This window comes from Manis javanica, chromosome 12 (assembly GCF_040802235.1).
Source record: "Manis javanica isolate MJ-LG chromosome 12, MJ_LKY, whole genome shotgun sequence".
NCBI lineage: Eukaryota > Metazoa > Chordata > Mammalia > Pholidota > Manidae > Manis > Manis javanica.
Genome location: NC_133167.1, coordinates 107247562 through 107270238, shown reverse-complemented (window position 1 = coordinate 107270238; position 22677 = coordinate 107247562). Strand labels below are relative to the sequence as shown.

At 48.9% G+C, this 22677-nt stretch overlaps 1 protein-coding gene and 1 long non-coding RNA gene across 7 annotated transcripts in view; one reads left to right on the top strand and one right to left on the bottom strand.

Moving 5' to 3' along the window:
* The window catches only part of LOC108391952 (uncharacterized), a 13259-nt gene extending 10102 nt beyond the window's left edge, over positions 1–3157 (top strand). For all 3 annotated transcript variants that reach the window (XR_012124065.1, XR_012124064.1, XR_001851892.3), the window contains exon 3: positions 2544–3157. This is a non-coding gene — a long non-coding RNA (uncharacterized lncRNA). The remainder of the gene's footprint in view (positions 1–2543) is intronic.
* Positions 221–22677, bottom strand: LOC108391951 (uncharacterized). 4 transcript variants are annotated; one of them, XM_073219213.1, is made up of 8 exons: positions 22526–22677; positions 15768–15923; positions 9642–9794; positions 4513–4589; positions 3141–3267; positions 2559–2654; positions 1979–2061; positions 221–1550 (listed from the first exon to the last, which is right to left on the bottom strand). In XM_073219213.1, exons 4-8 carry the CDS (start codon positions 4522–4524, stop codon positions 897–899), a joined length of 972 nt encoding a protein of 323 aa, XP_073075314.1. In that variant the 5' UTR covers positions 4525–4589; positions 9642–9794; positions 15768–15923; positions 22526–22677; the 3' UTR covers positions 221–896. The 4 variants fall into 4 exon arrangements, with proteins under 4 accessions (XP_073075314.1, XP_073075316.1, XP_073075313.1 ...); XM_073219215.1 differs by lacking the exon at positions 22526–22677 and adding an exon at positions 17146–18044 and having other exon boundaries at positions 221–1547; XM_073219212.1 differs by lacking the exon at positions 22526–22677 and adding an exon at positions 17146–18041.

The window sequence follows — 22677 nt, the reverse complement described above, 5'->3', positions numbered from 1 at the left end:
GATCCTGCTAGGCCACGGTAGTCGTACACTGGGAAGCCGGCAGTGTGGTAAAGGTCCCTGTTGTCACCACGAGGTGCTGAATGAGTGGAGCTGGTGTGGAGCCTTTTGGAGAAAGGGTACTCAGAGGCAACCTGCGTCCCTCACCCACATGCCCACGAGCGCGGACCCGAACCTGTGGGTTCACCGCTGCATGAAGGAGACTAGAACTTCACCGACATACTAGATTTCTCAGCAACAGTGTTTATTGTTGTAAATATTTACAAGTAATAATCTATTGAAAAAGTTAAATTGAATTTCTTAGAAAATTCTTATTCCCAGATCACTTTACCATGAATATTTTCTCAAAATCTTGAATTATAAGCTAAGTTTATGTTAAAAAGCTCTTTTAGATGTTTTAAAAAATTTCTCCTAGACATAGTTTTCTAATGTGAAATCTAGCTGAAGTTTCTCCACTTTGATTGTGGGACTGCTCTCTTTTCAGTGTGAGAACCTTAGTGTTGAGTAAGAAGTGATTGCTACACACTCTTCAGGACACCAAGCATCTGTATGGTGGAATCCTCACATGTGCCACATGCTCTGAGTAGATTTCTCAAGGTTTTCCATTGACTCACTTCTCCAGGATGAATCATCTGGTATTCCTTAAAAGCCTTCATCCTCTTACTTCCTAGTATAGCATCTATTCCTTCACTGAGTTTTCTTGGGTGCTTGGCTGAGTATTCACAGTGACTATAGACCTGGGGTTCTTCCCTGTTGAAGAATGCTACATTCCTTATTTACAGTGTGAGTTCATTCAAGAAGGACGTGTCACACAAATGTTTTCTCTTCCATATAAATTTGCATGTGTCAAATGAGTAAGGATGACTGAAGGATCTTTCACATTGGTCAGTGTTTCTTCGTCATCTCAGGTCGGAATACTTACTGAAGGCACTCATACTCTTCTCTCCGTTGTGGGTTCCTTCGTGCCGTCTGAGGGCAGAACACTGGCTGAAGGACTTCCCACAGAGCTGACACTCATAGGGCTTCTCTCCAGTGTGGGTCCTCGCGTGCCGCCTGAGGGCAGAGCGCTTACTGAAGGCTTTCCCACACACACGGCATTCATAGGGTTGCTCTCCGGTGTGGGTTCTCTCATGCTGTCTGAGGTTAGAGGACTGGCTGAAGGCTTTTCCACACACACGACATTCATACGGTCTCTCTCCAGTGTGAGTCAGACTGTGTTTTCTAAGGTCAGAGCTTTGAATGAAGGCATTCCCACAGATACGGCACTCATACGGTTTCTCTCCGGTGTGAGTCATCTCGTGCCTTCTAAGGCTAGAGTAGTTACTAAAGACTTTCCCACATAAATGGCACTCACACGATTTATCTCGAGTATGAATTTGCTTGTGTTGATTAAGGTATGACTGGGCACTAAGGGACTTCTGACACTGTTTGCTGATACACGGTGTCTTTTCCATGTGAGTTAACAAATGCTGAGTCATTGTGAAACTGCTTTGAGTGAAATCTTCTCCGAAATCATTACATTCAAAGGGATCCTCTGCGGTGTGAGATTTCTGCTTTTGGGAAGGAGATGAAATGCTATTAATGGTTTGTGCACATACATTCAGACATTCATTTCTCTACATATGAATCCTAATCATTCAGTGTGACGGTCTACAATTAAAATCTTCCCAGTATTACTTGCATACATAAAGACTTGCCCTTTTGTAGCATCCAAACTGCCGAGCTTGTACATGAATTTTGAAGACCATAATATGTCTCAAAGACAAGCCTGCATCTGTTTATGCAGATGCCCTTTAAAATCTCAAGTTATACAGTTTTGAGCTCAGGTTAATTTATTCACCAAATGCAAACTAAAACTTCTTGCTCAGAGAGAGCTTAATACCAACTTAATGTAAATCAGGCTATTGTGCTCAGTACAATGTCCCATTCCTGGGGCTGTAACTTGGGTGACCAGGGTTTAACACCTGTGAAACAAACTTACCACTGGTATGACCGTAGATGTGTCCTTCAGGATGGTATGTTTGGTGGCAATCATTTCTTGTTCCTTAAGGGCACTTTCCCTGCCTAAAATAATGGGAAAAAGATATTTACAATGGCATTACGGGAATGAAAATAATGAAAACCACCAAGACTCATGCATGTTTCTAAAACTGACTCTTTGATGGGGCAATGAATGAGTGAATACTCTAGCAGGGAGAAGCGCATTGTAAGGCACTGACCATCAGTAAAGATTTTTAGGACTGAAGTATGACAAAACTGAAATGTGGATGAAGTCAGTGAGTAGGTAAAGAGAGGGAGAATCTTCAAGGGGAGGATCAGAACATACATGAATGTTTTACTTCAGTAAGTATGTTAGCATCTTTTTCTCTAAAGCCTAAAAAGACAGCGGCAGGAGGACACGTGAACTGTGGCTGATACACGCAAGGACCAGGAACATCTGAAGGCTTTTGTCCCAATTTTGTCCCAATGTCCTCCACCTACATTTTAGAAAACTTGACAGATCTAAGGAGATCCTCACTAACGAGACTCCTCATTTTGAAACACAGGTCCCTGCCGCTCACCTGGATTCTGATCCTGGAGAAATCCTCTTCCCTCACTCCACAGCTCCTCACCTCGCTCCAGCCGGAAAATCACGTCTGCTCTGCAATGCTGGCACCCTGTTCATGGGAAATGGTATGTGGGTTTTGAGTTCTATGCTAATGAAAGTGCACGGCCATCAAGTTCAGGACAGGCTACTGAGGAATAAGAAGCTGGACACTGAAGTACAGCCCAGGTAACACCTTCAACACTGAAATCCAGATGATGAGATTATCTTTCCAAAATAGTGAAGCCCTCCAGTTGCTGATGCCCGAGCCCAAGTTCAGAGACAGAATACAGAGTCCTCTCTCTTTTCAAAAAAGGAGAAATTAAAGGTCTCTACAGTGGGTTGAATATTATTTTCAAGCAGTAGCTAACATTATTCTTCTGGAGCTTATATTTATTTTCACTAGTCTGGTCTCAAGTCTCAGCATAAAGATTTTGAGGAGAATTATTATGTAGAAAAAACTTTATGCATTCAAAAATGTTCACCGTTACCCTGTTCCGCTCTGAGTGTTAGACTGAACAAATGAGTATCTACCTCCTACCAATACACACGGACTCACCCACGGAGACCAGCTGGCCGATGTTCTCCAGCATCACGTCTCTGTACAGCTTCCTCTGGGACGCGTCCAGCAGGGCCCACTCCTCCTGGGTGAAGTCCACAGTGACATCTTCAAACATCACTGATTCCTAAAACATCACCAATATTCTGGTTTAGACAGAGCAACCCCTCCAATGTCCAAGTAGGGGGTTGAGCTGGCATCTGGCATCACGGAGATTTACAGTGTGAAACCATGGCCCTTGGATCAAAAAGCCAGAAGTTATTCTCTGCCCATTACTCACCCTATTGTTCAAAGAGCAGCACAGAAAGCTATAAAAAGGTTCAAGATAATGATATGGGCACGCTGCCTTTGGGGGCTTGTGTTAGTTCAACAACTGCTCCTGGGGCCCCAACTCCATCAGACTCGCTCTTAAGACTTGTTCCCAGTGCCTTGGCCACAGTTTTTTGTTTTCCTCCAAGAACTAAAGAATGTGGGGGGGGGGGGCTAAGAGAGCAGACTAAGCATGTACGATCCCATCAAGACTGGGATAAAAAGACCACTCAGAGTGCCGGTGGTTACACCGATTCCCCGTCTATTAAATGGTTTAATAATCTGAGTATTGAAAGATCCAGTGAACTAATGTACAAAGTTCTTCCTATCTATGTGAACATGTATTAAATACAGGCCATTAGCCTACTAATAATGTCTGAGCCCCCTGAGCTGTCCTCGGCATTCTTCAGCAACGACCACATTTCATACTGAACGTGGTAGCGGCAGCCACAGTCTCGGCCCATGGCAAACAAGCCAGCGACCTCAGGCGGCTGAACTGAGGCCCAGCCCCAGCCTGGGCGGCCATCACAGTCTCTTCTCCTCCTAAAGGTACAGCCACAACCAAGGAAATGATGCTCCCTATGCAATGTTACCTTTTTGTAATTAACCTTCTTGTCATGTTTGGTGAATTATTCCTCATGCCTTCTCTGGCCTCAATGCTCGTGCTCCATCAACACTTCCCATCTCTCTACCCAAACCTGTAGCCCTGGACGCACCCGACGACATCACCATGTCCCCCTGGGACTGTAACGTCCCGTTCTTTGCTCTAATGGTTTAAGGAGCACGGTGAATAAAGATAAGTGAGCAAACAACGTGATCATTTCCCAATGAGGCCATGGACTGGAGAAAGTCCCTCATCTGTTCTATAAATACACAAGCGGACAGGAGGCTGGCCTAAGGTGTGTGACAGTAGGAAGGACATTAGTCACTGTGTAGTCCCTGACCCAGGACAGTGTCCTCAAGTCCTAGACAAACTTAACAGGTGCCCCGAGGCCTGAGCGCAGCAGCCCCCAGTCTGCCCCCCGCCAGCGTGTGAGCTCCGTAGGTAGAGGCTCTTACTCACCGGGGGCTGCATAGTCCTCAGGGCCAGGCACCGCCCTCTGCGTTTTCTCTCCCGGTCCCAGCGCTAAGCAGGCACAGCTGCGGGTAGAGAAAGAGGCCTTGAGGCTCCAGTCTTGGGCTCCATTTCCACTCCCTCCTGCCCGAGGCCCTGTCATCAGCGGGGTTTGCCCCCCGCCCAGAGAACAAAAAGCAGTGGTGCCCTCTGAGCGATTCGCAGGGGACTCTTCTCCCCAGGGTCCAAGGAGGTGCCTTTCAGGTGAGAACATGCTGAGCTCTGAGTTCTGTATGCTCACTGGCCCGGGCCATCCGGAATTCCCAGCCCCTCCCTGACCCTGGCCACGTGGACATCCCGGCTTCCACCTGCAGCGAACACTGGCCACCTCCTGGCTTTCACCGCCCACCCCACGCCCTGCCAGGATCAGCCCACTGGTGCCCTTCCCCTTCCTGCTCCTGGCCCCCATGGGCTGGACACCAAGTGACTGCAAGTCTGTTGGACGGTGGGGTTCATCGGCCCAAGTACCTAGTTCACTGGAGGGATCACTGGCCCATCCTGCCAGCCTCAGACCTCACAGCCCTGCAGCAGGGAGTAGCAGCTGCTGAGTCCCAGCAGTACTCTCAGCACTGCCTCCACCTTCGGGCCAAGGAGGCTCGGATAATGTGGAGTGGCTGAGTGATAGGTGGTAGCTGATATCCTCCCAATCCCCAATCCTGTCCCATCTTGATCATCATTAGCTGCAGTATCCCTTTCCATTATACACACGTACATGGCCATGCCAATATAAGTATATGCATACACATGTGAGAGAACATTTATAAACATTTCTCCCCTAAAATGTGAGTAACAAGTGTAGTTCATGAAAAAACGGTAATGTGTCATAGTAGCAGAATTAACTCACCCATTGTACTTGTCCAGAAAAAAAAAAAAAAAGCTGGTATCAAAGGTGGCTTTGCACTTGGATATTTACCATGTATTTGCTTATTCAGCCCTCAAATAAACCTGGCAATTTTGGCTTATTTACCAATTTAACAAATGACATGAACAGACAGGTTCAGAAAACTTTGGTAGTGTAAGTTTTACAGCTACAAAGTAACACATCTGTCATTTTAATCTTGCTCTGCCTCCAATGCTTAAATTCCTAATTAATCATCAGAGGCCCCAGCCTGTTACCACCTCTTCTTACTCTTTCACAACATCACATCTGTCCTCAGGAACCCCCTTCGCATCTCAGACATCAGGCCTGCTCTCTCCATTTTTCCTGTCCAATTCAATCACACTTTCTCATTTCAACAGACCAGCATTTTTCTTACGTCCTTTGGACTATTCTCCACGTTTCCCCATCAAGATCCCAGCAACAGGCGACTCCGTGCACCTGCGTTTCTGTGATGCATCTGACACACGCAAAAGAGGAGCTGGTCCCTGTCTAGACACAGAGTCACCACTGCGAGTGGCTCTCAAATACAGCTGGTGACTCGACTATTTGCGAAGGAAATACTCCCTCCATGCTTCATAAGTATCTCAAATCTTCTCTGTGCCTTTTGAATCTACAGTCTCACTTTTTAAAACACTGGCTTATGTCCTATCTCCCATATGGTATTAGTTTGCCAAGGTGCTGTAACGAGGACCACAGACCAGGTGACTTAGAAAGGCACTGTCTCTCAGTCCTAGAGGCTGGACGTCCGAGACCAAGGCGTTGGCAGGACCGGCCTCGTCTCAGGCCTCCCTCCTTAGCTTGTAGATGACAGTCTTCTCCCTGGACCTGTCGGCCCTAATTTCCTCTTCTTGCAAAGATACCAGTCAAACTGGACCAGGATCTGCCCTGATGACCTCACTTTAACTTATTTACCACTTTTAAAGCCCTGTCTCCAAATACTGTCACATTTCTGCAGTCGGACAGCACTTCAGCACTTCACTGTTGGGGGCACACAGTTCGGTCCATAACACCGATAACTACCAGTGTGACAAAGTAACTCAGTGTGCCGCGATACCCACAGATATGCCCGCATCACACCCATCAGTTTCTCCTTCTCTCCTATCAAATTGAAGAGGCATCTACCGCTGGCTAAGCCAGAGTCAGCTAGGACACTACTGTTTACAAAGTACATCTCCTTTAGCAGAAACCTGTCCATCCCAGCCCAATCAATCCCCTCATCATTTAAGCTCACTCTGTCACTTCAAACTTGAAGCAAAATCTCCTCTGAGCCTGTTTTTTCTCCAGGTCAGCCCTTCTCTCCTCCCTTCTAGTCAAATGGAAGTGTGTGCATCACCTCCTCACACCCTCCATCCCTTACTTGTGAAGACCACCAATGATTATTTTATAAATACACGTTGTTAACGTCACCAGTTCTCTCCCGGTAAAGCAATTCTTACTTGGAAACCAAGCGCTGCACTCTGAACCCCTCTCCAGAACGTGGCTCTCGCCTCCCCCAACACCTCCGTCTCCCGTCTCCCCTGACCAGGCCTCCTCCCCGCCCCCCGCTGAGTTCCTCTGCCCGCAGGGCGTCTGAGCCTGAATGTGAGGCCCAATCTCCCCTCGCGAGCGCGGTGCCCTACAGGTGCTCCACTTCCCCCTGTTGCGCTCTCGGAAGTGAAGGTGACCAATTGCTTGTCTGGATTCCATTTCTGGGCTATAACTCTGCTTGCAGCCTTACACCTAAAATGAAGTCTTTCTCAGGACAATACCTCTGCTCCTCCAAACAGGAAACTTCTCTAGTCTCCGACCATAGCCAACATAAATCTAGTCAAGGCATACCTTTTAAACAAAGTATTTCCTCACTGAATAGGGAAATCACACAGCCACAGTCACAGAAAGCAGATGACATCCTTTCACTCTTTTCCTAAAGACTATTTTTTAGAGTCATTTTAGGTTCAGAGCTAACTGACCAGGAAGTACAGACAGTTCCTTTGCACACTGCCCCTGCCCGCAGCCAACACCTGGCACCAGAGTGGTACTTTTGCTATAATCAGTGAACCTGCACTGACACATCATTACCAGCAAGTCCACAGTCTGTGTTAGGGCTCACTCTTGGTGGTGTATATTCTATGGGTTTTGAAAAATGTATAATGACATCTCTCCACCATTACAGTATAATTCAGAGTTATTTCCAGTGCCCTAAAAATCCTGTCCTCACCCTACTCATCCATCCCCTCCTCCGACCCTGGCACCCACTCATCTTGTCACTGTCTTCACAGTTTTGTCTTTTGCGGAATGTCACAGTGCTGGAATTGTGCAGCATGCAGCCCTTCAGATTGGCTTCTTCTACTCAGTAATATGCACTTAAGGTTCCTCCAGGGCTGGACGGCGCGCTTCTTTTTACTGTTACGTACCATCCCGCTGTTTGGATATTCTATGGCTTATTTATCCAGCACCTACTGAAGGGCATCCTGGTTGCTTCTCAGTTTTGGCAACTATGAATAAAGCTTCTATAAAACATTCACATGCAGATTTTTGAGTGGACATGTTTTACAACTCATTTCAATAAATAAATAAGAAGCATGAGTGCTGGGTCATAAGGTATGACTATGTTAAACTGTAAGAAACTGGCAGACTGTCTTTCAAAGTGGCTCTGCCACTTGGCATTTGAACCAGCAGTGAGTGAGCACTCCTGCCGCTTCACATCCTCACTGGCCTTTGGTGTTCTCAGTATTCTGGATGTTTCCCATTCTAATAGATGTGTAGTGGTATCATGTTTTCGTTTTAATTTGTAATTCCTTAATGACACAATGTTGAGCACCTTTCCATACGCTTATTTCCCATCTGTGTATCCTCTTCGGTGAGGTGGCTGTTCAGCCCTGCTGCCCATGTTTAATGGGGTGGTTCATTTTCTTGAGTTTTAAGAGTATTTTATCTATCATGGATAACAGTCCTGTATCATACATGTACTTTGCAAATATTTTCTCCACACTTGTGGCTTTTCTCATTTTCCTGACAGCATTTTTCAAGAGAGCAGAAGTCTTTAACTTTCAAGTCCAGCTTATCAACTAGTGCTTTCATGGGTCACATCTGGCTAAAAAGTCATTGTCAAACCCAAGGGTCTCTAGATTTTCTCATTTTCTTCTTTATCAGTTTTATAGTTTTGTGTTTTATATTTAAGTCCATTATATATTTTGAGTCAATTTTTTAGAAGGGTGTTAAGGTCTGTGTCTAGATTCAGTTATCTTACATGTGGATCTCCCGTTGATACCTGGCCCCCACCAATGTCCGCATTGTCGAAACACTTCTTCTCCACTGTACTGTTTCTGCTCCTTTGTCAGTATCACTTGACTGTATTTGTGCGGGTGTATTTCTGTGCTCTCTGTCATGTTGCATTCATCTGTTTTATTTCACCAACATATTTTATCCTTTAATTCTACATCCTTCTGAAAGTCTCCGAAGTGACCTAATCTCTTTCCCCAGAGGCCTATTTGTGGATCTGGGTTGTGAGGAGCAATACTGCAGGGGCGCTGAGGCAGGGGATCTGTCCTGCTCTTTAAGAGGACTTGTGATCTGTCCTCTCTCAGGCTGGTGAACAGCAGGGCGACTCTATATAAGTGCAAACAGTTGTGCTTAAAATGTACATTCAAAAGAAATATTCTTTCAGGTATCTAGAGTGTGCATATTTTACTACTAAAAAACAAAAACATTTCAGCATAGGCCTCTTCAAGTCAGATTTGGCTAATGCTTAAGGACTGTAAAACCCTACAAAGTTCAAAATATCAAGACTTCTTAGGATAAATGATTTAGTTTCATTATTGATTTTCCTATAAATAGGATGTGGCTTAAGCATTTCTGAAAATATTAAAATTTTGAAAGACTTAGTTATCTTAAGGTACTTGGGAATAGAGATTTTGAAGAAAACATTCAATATACATTCATTTTAACTACAAAAAATTTTTTGACTTAAAAAAAATTGTCATTGTCATCCTGTCATCACTGTTGCTGCCCTCATCACCAAGGCCAGTGCCCTAAGGCCCAGAGAGTGTTGAACCTGGTCCTGGGTGGGTCAGAGGTCAAGGGCCCAGGCACTGACTCAGCAGGCCAGCCCCTCCGCCCCAACCCCCAGCTCCTCCCCAGGACTGGTGGCGGCACAGAAGGGCGAGCGAGGGTGCAGTGCTGGCACTGGGAACCCTGTGTCACTGCTGTGCTTACTTACATTGGGGCGGTACCGGCACAGACGCAGGAGTGCAAGGGCTCAGCGGGGCTTGAACACATCTGTGAGCCACTCTCCACGGCTCTCCCAGCCCAGGACTTTACAGCCCTTGTCTTCCATGTCTCTCTCCCTCAGTCTCTCGGATAGATGAATCTCCTATAGGCAACCCAGTAAATAACAGTGAACTCTTTATAGGAAACAGTAAAAAACAAAAGTTACCTTATATTCTACAGTAAAAGGTGATGGCAAATAGGATATAATCTTTTGGGTACGATAAAAAAAATAAAATAGCCACAATGCAAAGGTGAGGAAGACAGCAGTAACCCAGGAACAGCACCAGACTTATCCTGAGTAACACCAGCCACAGTCCGCACGGGTTGGGGTCCCCTGGGGAACGTGGGAATGAGGCAGATCACCCAGCAGCCCCTCCGTCGGGCCCAGGGTGGGCACCTGGAGTCCGCGGTTTTGGTATGGGCACCAGGGATCCTGGCGTGGAGTGGAATCCTGAAGAGCGTGGTAAGAATGGCTGCGAAGCTAAAGACAAATTCTTAATATGGGCCCAGGTCCCCATCAGGCCCAGCTGTTCACCACTCCAGTGCCCCCTCATCCCTATCTGAATGGAGATGGCCTGCCCCGCAGGCATGGCGTCGTGGGCCGCAGGCCAGCGGCTTCACGTCTCGCCCACACACAGCCCTTTACCTGAACCTCCCTCGCACCCCAGCTTGGCGTTCTTGAAGAAGAAACTCTCCTTCAGGAATCTGTGTACATGTCACGTCCCCTCTGGACCTTCCCTGAACGTTGTCTGATGGTGGCACCAAACCTCACGTCTCCCCAGGCGGGGGCAGGGCACCTTCCTCAACTGCCAGCTGAACTGCCCCCTCTGAGCTGTGAGGCACGAGCAGTGGTAACACCCACGTGCCAGTCTCCAGCAAGTGTGTGGCCTGTGGAGGCTCAGTGAGGGTGCTCAGTGTGTGACGCAGGGCGGGCACACCCTGCCAACTATAAACAGAGTCCTTCTCGGTTTAGGTTCATCAGCACAGGGCCAAACGCTGGCACTTGGCTGACATGCTTTGCTCACCCCTCTGCCAGGAGCCATTTCTCACCCTTCTGAAGTGACTTCAAGTGGGAGCTCACGAGGGCTGAAGAGGCTTGAGATGTTTAGACTTCCGTCTAGCCTGGAGCTCTGAGCCTTGGCGGCACCCCAGGACCCAGTCAAGTCCCTCAGTGAATGCTGGACCCACTTAACTGTAAAGGGGGGTGATGTTAACACCGCAGCAAGAAGGTGGCTCACAACCGAGGTCTCTCCTGAGCAGCACGGAAGGCCCTGCAGACCCTCCCTTCTCAAGCAGACGCAACCGTTGCGACAGGGTTGCTTTTATGAGGGAGAAGAATCATGGCCTCTGTTCCTCTCAGCTGTTAAACGCTGGGTCCATTCAAGGGGCTGCTGCATCAGAGGCGGGAGGAGCCACCCTGAATGGCGTACTTGGAGGCCAAGCCAGAGCCCCCAGTGAGGCCTGGTGTGCACTGGCTCCTAAGAACGGCTTATAAAATACTCGGTAATTTTGTGAACTGAGTAGTATGCCCTTGTTAGCTTGAATTTTGCCCTGATATAGAAGGATATCCACATGGTATAAATCAGAGCCAGTTCACTACTGCACAAATGTCTAAGGCCGATGACCTGTTTCCCTCTCCAACAGGACCACAGAATGTGGTTTCTTGCCCCCGCTAGCATTATGGTGACATGATACTAACATCCTCCATCATTTAATGTTCATACAGAATCTTGTAATTTTACTTAAAATTGAGAACATACTTTTACTTAAAATAACATGCTTTAAGAATTCTAAAGCATATTCATTCTAGAAGTGTTTAATATGGAAAAATTAAGATTTTTAAGAGCTTAAAAATGTATACAACCCCAAACCTATTTCCCCAGAGAAAAGCTCTGTGAGCATTGTGGTCCCTATATCAGAAACCCCACTCTAGCAGAGGGGTCCTCTCCAGGGATCTCTGCCTCGGTGGTGGACTGTTCTCAGGTCATAGAAATGCCAACAAGCTCACAGCCCCTTCCCAAATGTCCACAACGGCCATTGCTTTGAGCTGCACAGAGTTCCCGCTACAGCCCAACCCACAGGTGCTTCTCTCCTCACTAGCACCATGAATTCATGTAGTTTAAGGGGAATCCAACTCAATGAAAATGACTTGAAAGAAATAATAACCAAGAGTAAGTGTTAAAAAGGCTAAAGTATAAAAAGGTGGAGGAATGAAAAAGTAATAAAATATTAACATTCAACGGATCCTTCGCCTTGGAGTAGAACATCTTTTAAAAGTCATCCAATGATTTTAGTAGTGGGTGGTCTGCAAATTATTAAAGACCTTAAAGACAGGGCCTCAAAGCAGAATTACAAGAACGACCCTAAGAGATCGCAAGGCAAGAGGGAGGAATGACTTGGCGGAGCTCCGAATTCCCAAAAGAAAGACAAGCCATGAAGAGAAGCGACCGCGCCGGGAGACATGAGGACGGCCAACGGTCAGCGCCGCGGACCTGGGCTGGACAGCGGCGCGAGGGCAAGGAGGAAGCAAAGGCTTCTCAAGCGACTAGAGGGAAACAAGCTGGGGAAGACGAGGCCGCAGCCCTTAGAAACCATGCTGCCGGTAAAGACGACAGAAAATGACAGGACGAAAACGACTCTATGACTCAATTTTTTTAAAGTACAAAAAAGGAATTCATGAGCTTATGAAAATTCAGTTTGGAAAAACATATAAAACAAAGAAAAATAAAAGTCCTTCGTGGAATCTAATTCAAAGATGAAGAACAATTTGAGGCTCCTTATAAAAACTTTTATGAATTATGAGGTAGTTATTTACAACAACATGTGATTATGAAGAAGGCCTGCACGATCAGGGGAACCAGCTATGCCCCTAATCTTAGAACCAAATAGACTCTTCCTCAAACACCAAGAGATTTAGGTGGTTTGTAAGTTACTTCAAAATGTACATAATTTTGAAGGTACACACTTTCAACCATCAAATGGTAAAGCATTCCCGCACTGGCATCAAGTGTTGATGCCACAACCCTGTAACCGGTGAGGAATTACTTTTAATCCCAGTTAAACTCTCTCCTTCCAACTTTATGTTTGGGTTCTACTATTTCCTACCACATCATGAGTTCTATGTTACTTGTAAAATACATCCTTTATCTTAAACCACGCCCTCCCAAACAGAGCCATTCCTGTTAGTATTTAGATGTTACAGCCTCTGCAACGTAACGCCTCCCGGAGGCCTCTCATGTCCGGCGGCTGCCGTCTGTCTCCTTTCCTCCAGGCGAGGCAGGGCCCAGCTGTCAGCGCCTCCCCCCCTCCCACATCGCCTTGTCCTCTTTGGTCTTCTGTTTGTTTTGTCCCCTTCATTCATGAGCTTCGTTCTTGCTGACACAGATTCATGGACGAGCCTTCAGAAGCATTCAAAGCCCACCCACCAAGGCAGTGACAGGTCTGGGCTGTAGGGGGACAGGGGGAAGATGTCCTAGTCCCACCTGATTGTCTAGAAAATGTCTGTTTAAGGTTTCATTGACAAGTGGTGTCTTCCAGTGGAGGTGGTCACCCTTCCCTCTCCAGTTCATCCAGTCTAACAATTTGCTGCGTGTAGAAGTAGATCCACTCATCACTCATCTTTCAAAGCTTTCACACTTTTTAAACACTTAAATGAGTTATCACCCTTCTCAGTTAAAACCACAGGCTAGAGATCAATGGGTAAGCAAAAAGTGGCATATTCACACCGTGACCCAGTCAGCCTGAAGGACGGGCATCATCGTCACACCTACTCCACGGATGCCCCTGCAGGATGTGATGCTATGTGAAAATAAGCCAGTCACAGAAGGACAGAGGCTGCACGAGTCTATGTACAGGGGGCCCCTGGAGTAGATACACTCATGGAGACAGAAAGGGAGATGTGAGAGGAAAGGGGAGTTAATGTTTAATGGGTAGAGTTTCGGTTTTGCAAAATGGAAACAGTTCTAGAGATGCATGGTGGTGATAGTTTGGACAATAAGCATATATTTAATACCACTAAACTGTATCCTTAAAATAGTTTAGATAGTAAATGTTATGTGTATTTTGCAATTAAAAAATTGGGGAAAAAGTCACAGCTGGAATGCTCTGAGTATTTTGCCAATTTATTCCTTTCTCTATTGTTCTGATACAAGAGCGAACCTCAGACTAACCACCTGCTCGGTGCGTGGTTTGAGGCTTGTTTCTCCTGCCTCCAACGATGATGTCAACATGAATGGCTTGGTTTGGCTTTCTTACTTAATCCTGAGTTTATCACTCGAGTGGAATGCACTGCGGGTGGTGGGCTCCTGTGTGTGGTCCTGAGTACACCCTGCCTGGGTGCTAGTCCCCAAATGCAGCGCACATCGTGATTCCACCCACAGCGTGCGAGGACACGCTTGTCTGCATCGTCCTAGGGAGGAGGATTTTTCATGCTGGTTATGTTACCAGTCAGAGATTAAGCAAGGATAGATTGAATTATTCCATGATTGTTGAATGCTTTCCTTTCCATGCCGTATAGAAGGCTCTTCTACATCTCTCTGTATATGCCTAGTGTCTGGGCACCACTGTGTGATTAATATTCGTATGCTGTCTGTTTTGGAGGAGGCTGTGCAAGTTAATGTGAATCCCACACTTCACATAGTTACCCCTACATCGAAGCATCTTTAAGAAGAGTTTCTGATTCCATTGTTCTTGCCAATGGAATAGCACATGACTGGGTAATTCCTTAAATAAACAATCCTTCTGTCAGACAGGATCTTAACAGGATTCTTTATAAAGCCTATTCCAGGTAGAATGGCATCTAGTAGTGAATTAGTTTTGAGTGTTGATAGTTTACAATTATCATGGAATTAAAAATCTGTTTATTCACAATGATTACACCCTTTCCATTTGGTGTTTTATTTCCAGCCTTCCATGTGCATTATTCTGTAAGTTCTCCATAAACTGTTCTTGCCAGCTGTTCCTGCAGCTGCCAGCCTGAGGGACAGGGAGGACATCCTAGCAGCCCAGGCAGTGCAATGGGACAGAGATGTGTGGGCAGTGAACCCGGAGGGGCAGAAAGGCAGCTGGCACTGAGGGCTCCGACTGTGCTGAGCACTCGGGTTCCTTGGACGGGTGGAGGGAGCAGGCCCGCGGTTCAGCTGCCTTTCCGTCCTGGGCGGCCAGACGGAGACTGCAGGGTGAGGATGGGTGGGGGCGGCAGGCAGCCCAGGGCTCCTGTCTTCCCAGCGCGCTCCCTCCAGGCCATCTCCCAGCAGTCCTTGCTGTCACCTGTGCCCCACCTGCCGTGTTTCTTCTTCTCTCCTGCCACCTGTCCTTCGTCTTCAGAGAACACATGTCAAGGGGCAGACCTAGGGCTCTGAGACCACCCCGAGTCCAGACCTGGGCATCCGGTCATCCCTCACTGAGGTCTCTGGTCTGTTCTCCCAGCTCCTTAGGCTTCCTTGCCTTCTTATTGCTCATTGTAAGACCACTGCCATTATTACTGTCAGTCACTGTGATGGCAATTATTACAGCAGTTATAATTGACCGTTGTTGTTAGAAAACATGGAATCAACTTTTCTCTCCAGGAAAGATGTCTGGTTTACTGAAGGGCATTACAGAGCCTTCCCCAAATGCCAATACACAGATATCTTTGGGTCACTCTGGTACCTTTTCCAGAAATGAGTGTCCATAAATATACCAAGTTTCTTTCCAAAGTCCTGAAGTGGCTGTTTTAACAGGGGAGGCTTAGAGATAGCATCCTGGCCTGCCTGAGGCTCTAGAAAACAGAAGTAATCCCCAGGGACCAGCAACCACTCTTGCCTGAATAAACTGGGGATGACATCCATGGCTCGCCAGACTCCACGAAAATTTTCCCGAGACTCCTGGAGGCCCAGGAAGAGACGAACAGGCACGCGAATCTAGAGGGGAGGTTCCCACCCCCTGGGAGGACTTTGCAGCACTTCTGAGGATGCCCCAGGACCAGGGAACTAGTCATGCCGCTCTACAGACCTGCAAGCATGCCGGAGTGCGGGAGGGACCAATCTAGCCGACCAACAGCCCCCAGGCTCAGAAGCAAGATCCCAGAAGTACATACCTGAAGGTGGTTGGCTGGAGCAGACGGCAGAAAGTCATCAAGACAGTCAGGGCTGAGGATGTGCTGTAGCCTTAACGCTGGGAGCACACTGGGGTTTGGAAGGCTGGCGGGTAGGGCATGGTCCCTGGGCCTGGTCTTCTTAGGGGGGCAGACTCCCTGGAAAACACACACACACGTATTTTAATGAACCAGTCTAAGAGCTGTCTCTGGATCACAGACTGTTTCCAGAAAGTACATTTAGGACCTAGAATGTATTGCTCATTTGTATTTCAGCATTACGGAGCAATTAACACATAAAAAGTAAAAGAATTTAAATTTTTTTTAAAAGAAAAGGACAGTTTCTATGACAGGAGTATGGATTATGCAGGAAATTAAAATAATTGCTTATTCCAGAATATCCTTTTTAACAGTCACCAAATAACAAGCCTTTCTGAAAACGATATAACAAAGTCCAGGCAAGATGAGTTTTTTACATTAAATTTGGTAGTTTTCATTTGTCACTCAGCCTTCTGACAGAACGTAGGCATTCAATGACTTTTGTTGTCCCTAAATGCATGTTTCTAATTTATGCTGCTGAAGAAAATGCCAGTACTGTCTAATAAAGTTTCTATAACTCATTAAATGTTATGAACTTCAAACTCTCTGACCCAAATATTCTTTAATAGTGTTGCAGATATTATTAAGCATTTCACAGACATCATCTCTTGATGAGAAGCTCCATAAAACTAGTATTTTTATGTCCCTTCCAAGAATATTGCAACCAGCTCAGGAAGGTTATGTACCAGATGAAGAAACAAATAAAAAGAGGGAAAGTGGGTATTGTATATTCCTAGCAAAAATTAAGGCAAAAGCATTCACAAACGGGTAAAGTAGCTAAAACTTCATGTCACAAATACATAGAAACATCCGAATTAAGGAGAAGTTTAAGTTTAAACTGGCAGCAGTGGGTACGTGAACTGGCAAAGCCCCCTCCCGTTCTCTCGTTCACCTCTCGGGACGCCCTTTCTGTTTTCATTCGTTCCACTGCTTCTCGCCCAGGTCACTCTTTCACCCTGAGTGTGTCTCCAACCCCATCGGCCGCATCCCCCGCCCTCAGCTGCCCCCCTTTTCTCCGCCCCGGTCCCCGTGTCTCTGCTCCTCCCTCGGTCTCCCCCTCACGCCCCCGCCCAGAGGAGCGAAGACGCCCGGACGGGCAAGGCCGGTGGGGGGCCTGGGGCCGGGCGCGGGGAGCCGCGGGCCAGGGGCGCTGTGACCGAGGGGACGCCTGGGCGCAGCAGGGCGGCCCCAGGCGGAGGCGTGGCCGGGCGGACTCCGGGGGCCCCCGGGGGGAGAACGGAGGCAGAGGAGCGGCAGCGGCCCGGCCTCGGGGCGACCTTACCGGAGGCAGGCGCGTCCGCCCGGCAGCAGAGCGGCCCGCGACCGGGCAGGGCTGGCGGGGCGAGGGGCGCCGCAGGACGCGGGACCCGGCGGGAGAGGCGGCGCGGGGCGGCGCGGGGCGAGGGGAGCTGGGAACGCGGAGACCCGCGCCGCGGAACGGAGCCGGCCCCCGAGAGGTCTGCTTCCGGGTCGGCCGCAAACGAGCTCCGGCTGCGGGGCCCGGATGGAGGTGGGCGCAGGCGCAGTTCCGGCCCCTGGGGCATCGGCCCGGGCGTCGGGGTGTCTGCGCAGCGGGCGCCGGGGCGCACGGGGGGCCGGGCGGGGCTGCGCTGCTGCTCGTTCAAGGGTCTCACGCCAAGGTCCGGGTTGCCTAAGGGCCGCGGAAGTGTTGCCGTTCGCTGCGGGGAGCGCGCCGCCACCGCCTTGCCTTCAGGGGCGGCCCCAGCCTGTCCAGGGCTCTAACCGGGACCCCGAGTATTTCCAGAGTCCTGGAAGTTCCGGAGGGTCCAAAACTGCCGTCAGACCTCTGGGCTCTAGGCTGATGCAGACAATTGTGGGGCGGCCGCCGGCTGCACGAGCAGCCCCGCCAGGACCACGCGAGTTCGCACGCCCACGGGTATTCTGGGACATGCGGCGGTTCTGAGGCCAGAGGTGCCCTCCCTGGGGCATCGGCAGCGCGAGGGTTTCCCGGCCGCTCCGGACACCCCGGCCGCAGGGGTCGGCAGTGACAAGCCCCCGGCAGTCATCTTTGTTATTTAAGGAAAGGTGGCAGATAACGTGTACTGATAGAGGTGGCCGTCAGGGCAACTGTAAAAGACATGTGAAGCCCAGGACACTGGAAAAAATTATTCTGAACTCATTTGCATCTTCATAAAAGCCTCCAGCGTTAAGATATAAGGACTCTTGGCCCTAATTTCCAAATAAACTATTTACCTACACTATCTCTAACCACAAGTCAATGAATTTAAATACTGTCCTCCCACAGAACACACACACATACTCCCCTCATTTCTGAATGCACATAAAACACAAACTCTAAATACAAACTCCCAATTTTGACCAGGGCCAGGCGTTGTGCAGAAACCCTTGCGTTCTCATATGCAGACACTCCATGCACCACCCCGAGGTGGACCCCAAGGTGTGTAATAAAAACACCACACCTCCAAAGCTATGCAAATGCCATTCCACTCTTCATCCAAAGTGCACCACTGAAACTGATTTTAACAATTTGCAAAGACTGAACTTATTTTACAACACCCTATAATACCAGTAGAAAACACAGGAAAACAAAACACCATCCTCCTTAACACACAAATGCACTCCAAATTGAATTATTCCAAGTCACTAAATTTATGGGCTTGCATCCATATTGCAAAAACGGAAACATCTCATGCCTTGTCAACAAGGACTCTTCAAACACACCACAGCCGCCAAGTCCCCAGAGCCAGTAATAAAAGCCAGTCCTCTCCAGGGCCCTTGCAGGGCAGACCGACACCCCAGAGCCAAGTATGCACAAGTTATGCCGAACGCCACGTCCCATGAACACGTGCAGAGGCCCCTCTACATGTCCAAACCACTCAAAACCATGACACAAAATATCCTTATATATGACCTCACACCAGAATGCAGTCACCACTACCCAATGGCATCAGTGTGCACATAGACAGACCTTACAGCACTTCATTTCTTCATCCAGGAATGACTGTGTGTGTGTGCACGTGCAGGCACATGTGTCAACACTTGTACGGGGAGTGCTGGAGGTCATGGAGAGACTCTGCCCCTCCTGTTAGCCCTCTCGTTACTCTGGCCCACACTTGGGACCATCCGAGGTGGGATGTCCCTGGATAGATTGTTAAGGAGGTGCTTTTCCTGCTCAGGGTGATAATTTGCCACCTCATCTCTGTATTTTGACAAGTGAATCACCACTACATTGCAAGGCAGGGGGAATTCTATTTTCCTGAGGTTCAATTCAGGCTTTGCTCAGTATGGTTCTTTGGAGGAATTCCCACTGTTCTAAGGCCTATTTGTTTCTGTTTTTGTTCCTCCCACTTGCTCCTCCAACTCAGGAACTTTGGTGTAAGAGTCTCTTGGGGCCTTCATTTGCTCCCATGTCTGTGTGGTCAGCCACAAGGCCCCTTGGTTACCCACCTACTGACATACTTCCACTGTATTTTCCCAGTTCTCTCTTCTGGATATAAGAGGACATGGTTTTGGGGGGGAAGGGGGAAAGTAATATCACCAGTGGTTCCCTTAGCATCATGCATTTTCTACCCCTGGCCATTTCTAGATTGTATATAATAGAAGTAATATCTATCATGACAACTCCACCCAGCATGGAGCAGAATGGCACAGAGCACAGCACGTGGCCTCCTGTTCTGCTGAGACCTGTATGGCCGAGTGACAAGACACTCAGGTACTGCACTTGCTTAGCCTTTATGTCACCTGTGAAATCTGAGAACTGTTTCAATACAAGAATAAGGACCTTGGAGGAAGTGTGCAAAGTCAGTGTCTTGGAAGCGACTGCCTTCTTTAGACAAATACTGCAATGATACACATTTTCACTTTTCACAATGATGAGAACATCCAACTTTTCGGGCAACACCAAGTGTTCCAAAGCTTGGTTCACACTCTGAGCTACCTTGATATCCAGAGCAATGTCCCGGTAAGGGTCAAAAGTGTTTGAAACATCAGGGCAGCACAAACACTTGAGATCTCCAGTATTTGATATGCTAGGGTGGTGCCCTCAGTGACGGGCTGCCTGCATGCACCCGAGTAGACATGCTTTGTGCATGGCATCCTCGGTGAGGCTTAGAAATCCACAGGCATCTTCCTCCCTGTGTCTGTGCAAGGCAGTAGTCAATGCGAAAAGGCTGGCCAACAGCACCGGGATGATGGAGGGCCCAGGGAATGTAAGCTTGCGTAGCCCACAGCGTGCAGAATCCCTGTTGCCCACAGGTGTGAAGAGTGCCCTGGGATAGCCCCTGGGTGATGAGGGGTGCTAAGTCGGACCCTGCAGTGCCGCGTTCATGTAGGACATGTCCCCCATACTCCAGAGCCCGGCCCCAACTGCTAAAGGGCTCCTCCCACTCGGACCAAGTTTCTCTGTGGAGCAGCCTCAATGCCACAGCAGCCAAGCTATTGTGCAGGTCAAGATCCATCTCTGATGATGGTGACTTTTTTTCAGGTAGGAAGGGTTCCCAATGGGCTTCAGCACATTTATGCACAGATTCATTTGATTGAGAAAGTTTGAATTCAGGAAAGACACTGAACTGAGACCCACCCTCTCCAGGGGGAGACGTGGCCTCCGTGTCCCGAGGAACAGCGACCACATGGCTTCCCTGCTGGGACCTCACACTGCAGAGCGATGCTTCCCTCCTGGACCATCTCCAAATGGCAGGCGTGGCTCCCCCACCAGCCCTTTCCTGGCTCGTTGATTCCCTTGAAGGGCTGCAAGAGCCATTGTATTAGGTATTTAGATCATATCTTAATTTAGAGAGGAAAAAATAAATTCTGCTTCTTTTTGAGTTAATTGAGAAGCAAAGAAATGGGAAGATTTATACTTGTTTCGAAGGGACTCATACTACAACTCAGTACCCACACCATCATTTTTCCTGAAACCTTCACCCTACCCTGTACCCAAAAGGACACGGGCAGGGGGCGCTGCTGAAAAGGGTCAACACTAAACGGTTTAAAAGGAGATGTGCATACATACGGGTTTCAGGGGGGCCGAGGGGCAACCGCAACATGAGAATATGTAATTCTCCGTGGCCTGCAAGCCGCACAGGGTCTTCACCCTGTTTTATCTCATTTCCTTTCTTATCAAACATTCTTTCCCAACACGTTCCATCCACACAGGGCTTTCTGTTCACAAGGAAAACAAAGCAAGGGGTCCTGCTCTTGCTGCCTATATGCCTGGAACACCCTCTGCTGGTCTTTTTCATTCTCATTATGCAGATTTCAGTTCAAACGCTACATCGTCACAGAACCAACCCTCTGTGCATTTTTATCAACGCCATCCTCCAGACTGTATGTCTGGTCCATTATTGTATTACTTTGCTCTAAACACTTACTGTTTTCTGAAGTTATCAGTCTATTTTTATATGGCCAGATTTTCTTCACTGAATATAAGTCGTGTGAGAAGAAACATTTGTGCCCTTTTCACTGTTGTATGATTAGTGCCAAGACAGCTGCCTGGTGAATAGATGACACTCAGCAAATACTTGCTGAAGATCCATACAAAGGAGTAGAATAATGAAGAAATTGGTTTAGAATATATATTTTGTCCATCCCCTGTTTTATCATTTTGACACGGACCAAAGTTCTTCTGGAAGCACAGACTTAGCAATGCCAACAACGTACACGGACGGGCAAGGGTTTGCTGACACTTGAGCCGCTGGGCAAACGCTTGACGGAACAACTGACCAGACCTTGTGGCCAGCTCTTCTCCCCAGGGAAATGCTCACAGCGGACCTCTGTTCTCACGCCTCAGAGTGTTGACGGTTTTGCGTTCCATTCGTGACCTAATGATGTCACCGACTCTCTTGTCCTGCAGTCAGAAGTGGTTTGGCCGCTGCGGAAAGCCACTGATACAACCTTCCCAGATATCAAAAGAGAAACCTAACCTTCATCTAGGTTCCCTTTCGGCCTCTCCCCAGGGCAGGGGGGTCACCAAGCACCGTGGACTCCATGCCCACACTCAGAATTCTTTAATTACCACCTCTGCCGGCAACACCCTTCAGAAGACTAACCTGCTGATGAGATGCCAGCACAGTCAGTCCCCAGAGGCCCACCGAGCGGGACAGGGGGGCGGGCAGAGCCCTGACTACGCTCTCAGCTCAATGTCAGCCTCTGAAGACCAACTCCCACCTTACCTGCCCCCCTCTGTAGCCTCCTGAAAACTCCAACCCTCTCGGATGTCCGAGCCCACGGAGGCACCTGCTGAAGCCGCAGGGGTGATTGGAGACACCTGGGAGTCCCAGCAGGTGCGCGGAGCGCGCACGTTCCCTGCAGCTGTTGCTTCCTGGGTGAGATCCGGGTGGGGACCAGGATAGCGCGGGGGTCGGGGGGTGGTGAGGTGCTAACAGCCCCGGAAAGACGCCGCGGAAAGTCTCTGTGGGTGGGGTCTTCCTGAGGGCTGCCCCCCATGGGTCGGAAGCGGTCCCGACCTAGCCCGCCAATGAACACAAACGGTGCCCCCGCTCACCTGGGCCGACGGCGGGGACACCGCCCCAGCGGCCGCGGGCACCTGACGGGCAGCTGCCCGCCGCCCCTTGCCATCCCTACCCCCCGCATGTCCCGGGACCGCGGGGAGTCCCTGCCCCGAGGACGCGCTGGTCGCCGCGGGGGCGGCCGGTGACAGGTGCCCGGGCCGGGGGCCTTACCTGGGGAGCCGAAGGCCCCTGCGCGCGTCCTCGCCGCCCGCCCTCTCCGTCCGCCGGGCCCCCCAGGCGCCTCGCAAAGCCCCTCGCAGGCCCGAGGCGGTCCCGGCCCCGCGCACGGCTGGGCCTGCATCCCCGGACTGCACGGACTCCGC

Coding starts and splice junctions, on each gene's coding strand:
- LOC108391951 (XM_073219213.1), bottom strand. Junction 2,062..2,558: donor TCTCCAGGATCAGAATCCAG/GTGAGCGGCAGG, acceptor CCATTATTTTAG/GCAGGGAAAGTGCCCTTAAG. Junction 1,551..1,978: donor CATCTACGGTCATACCAGTG/GTAAGTTTGTTT, acceptor CCTTCCCAAAAG/CAGAAATCTCACACCGCAGA.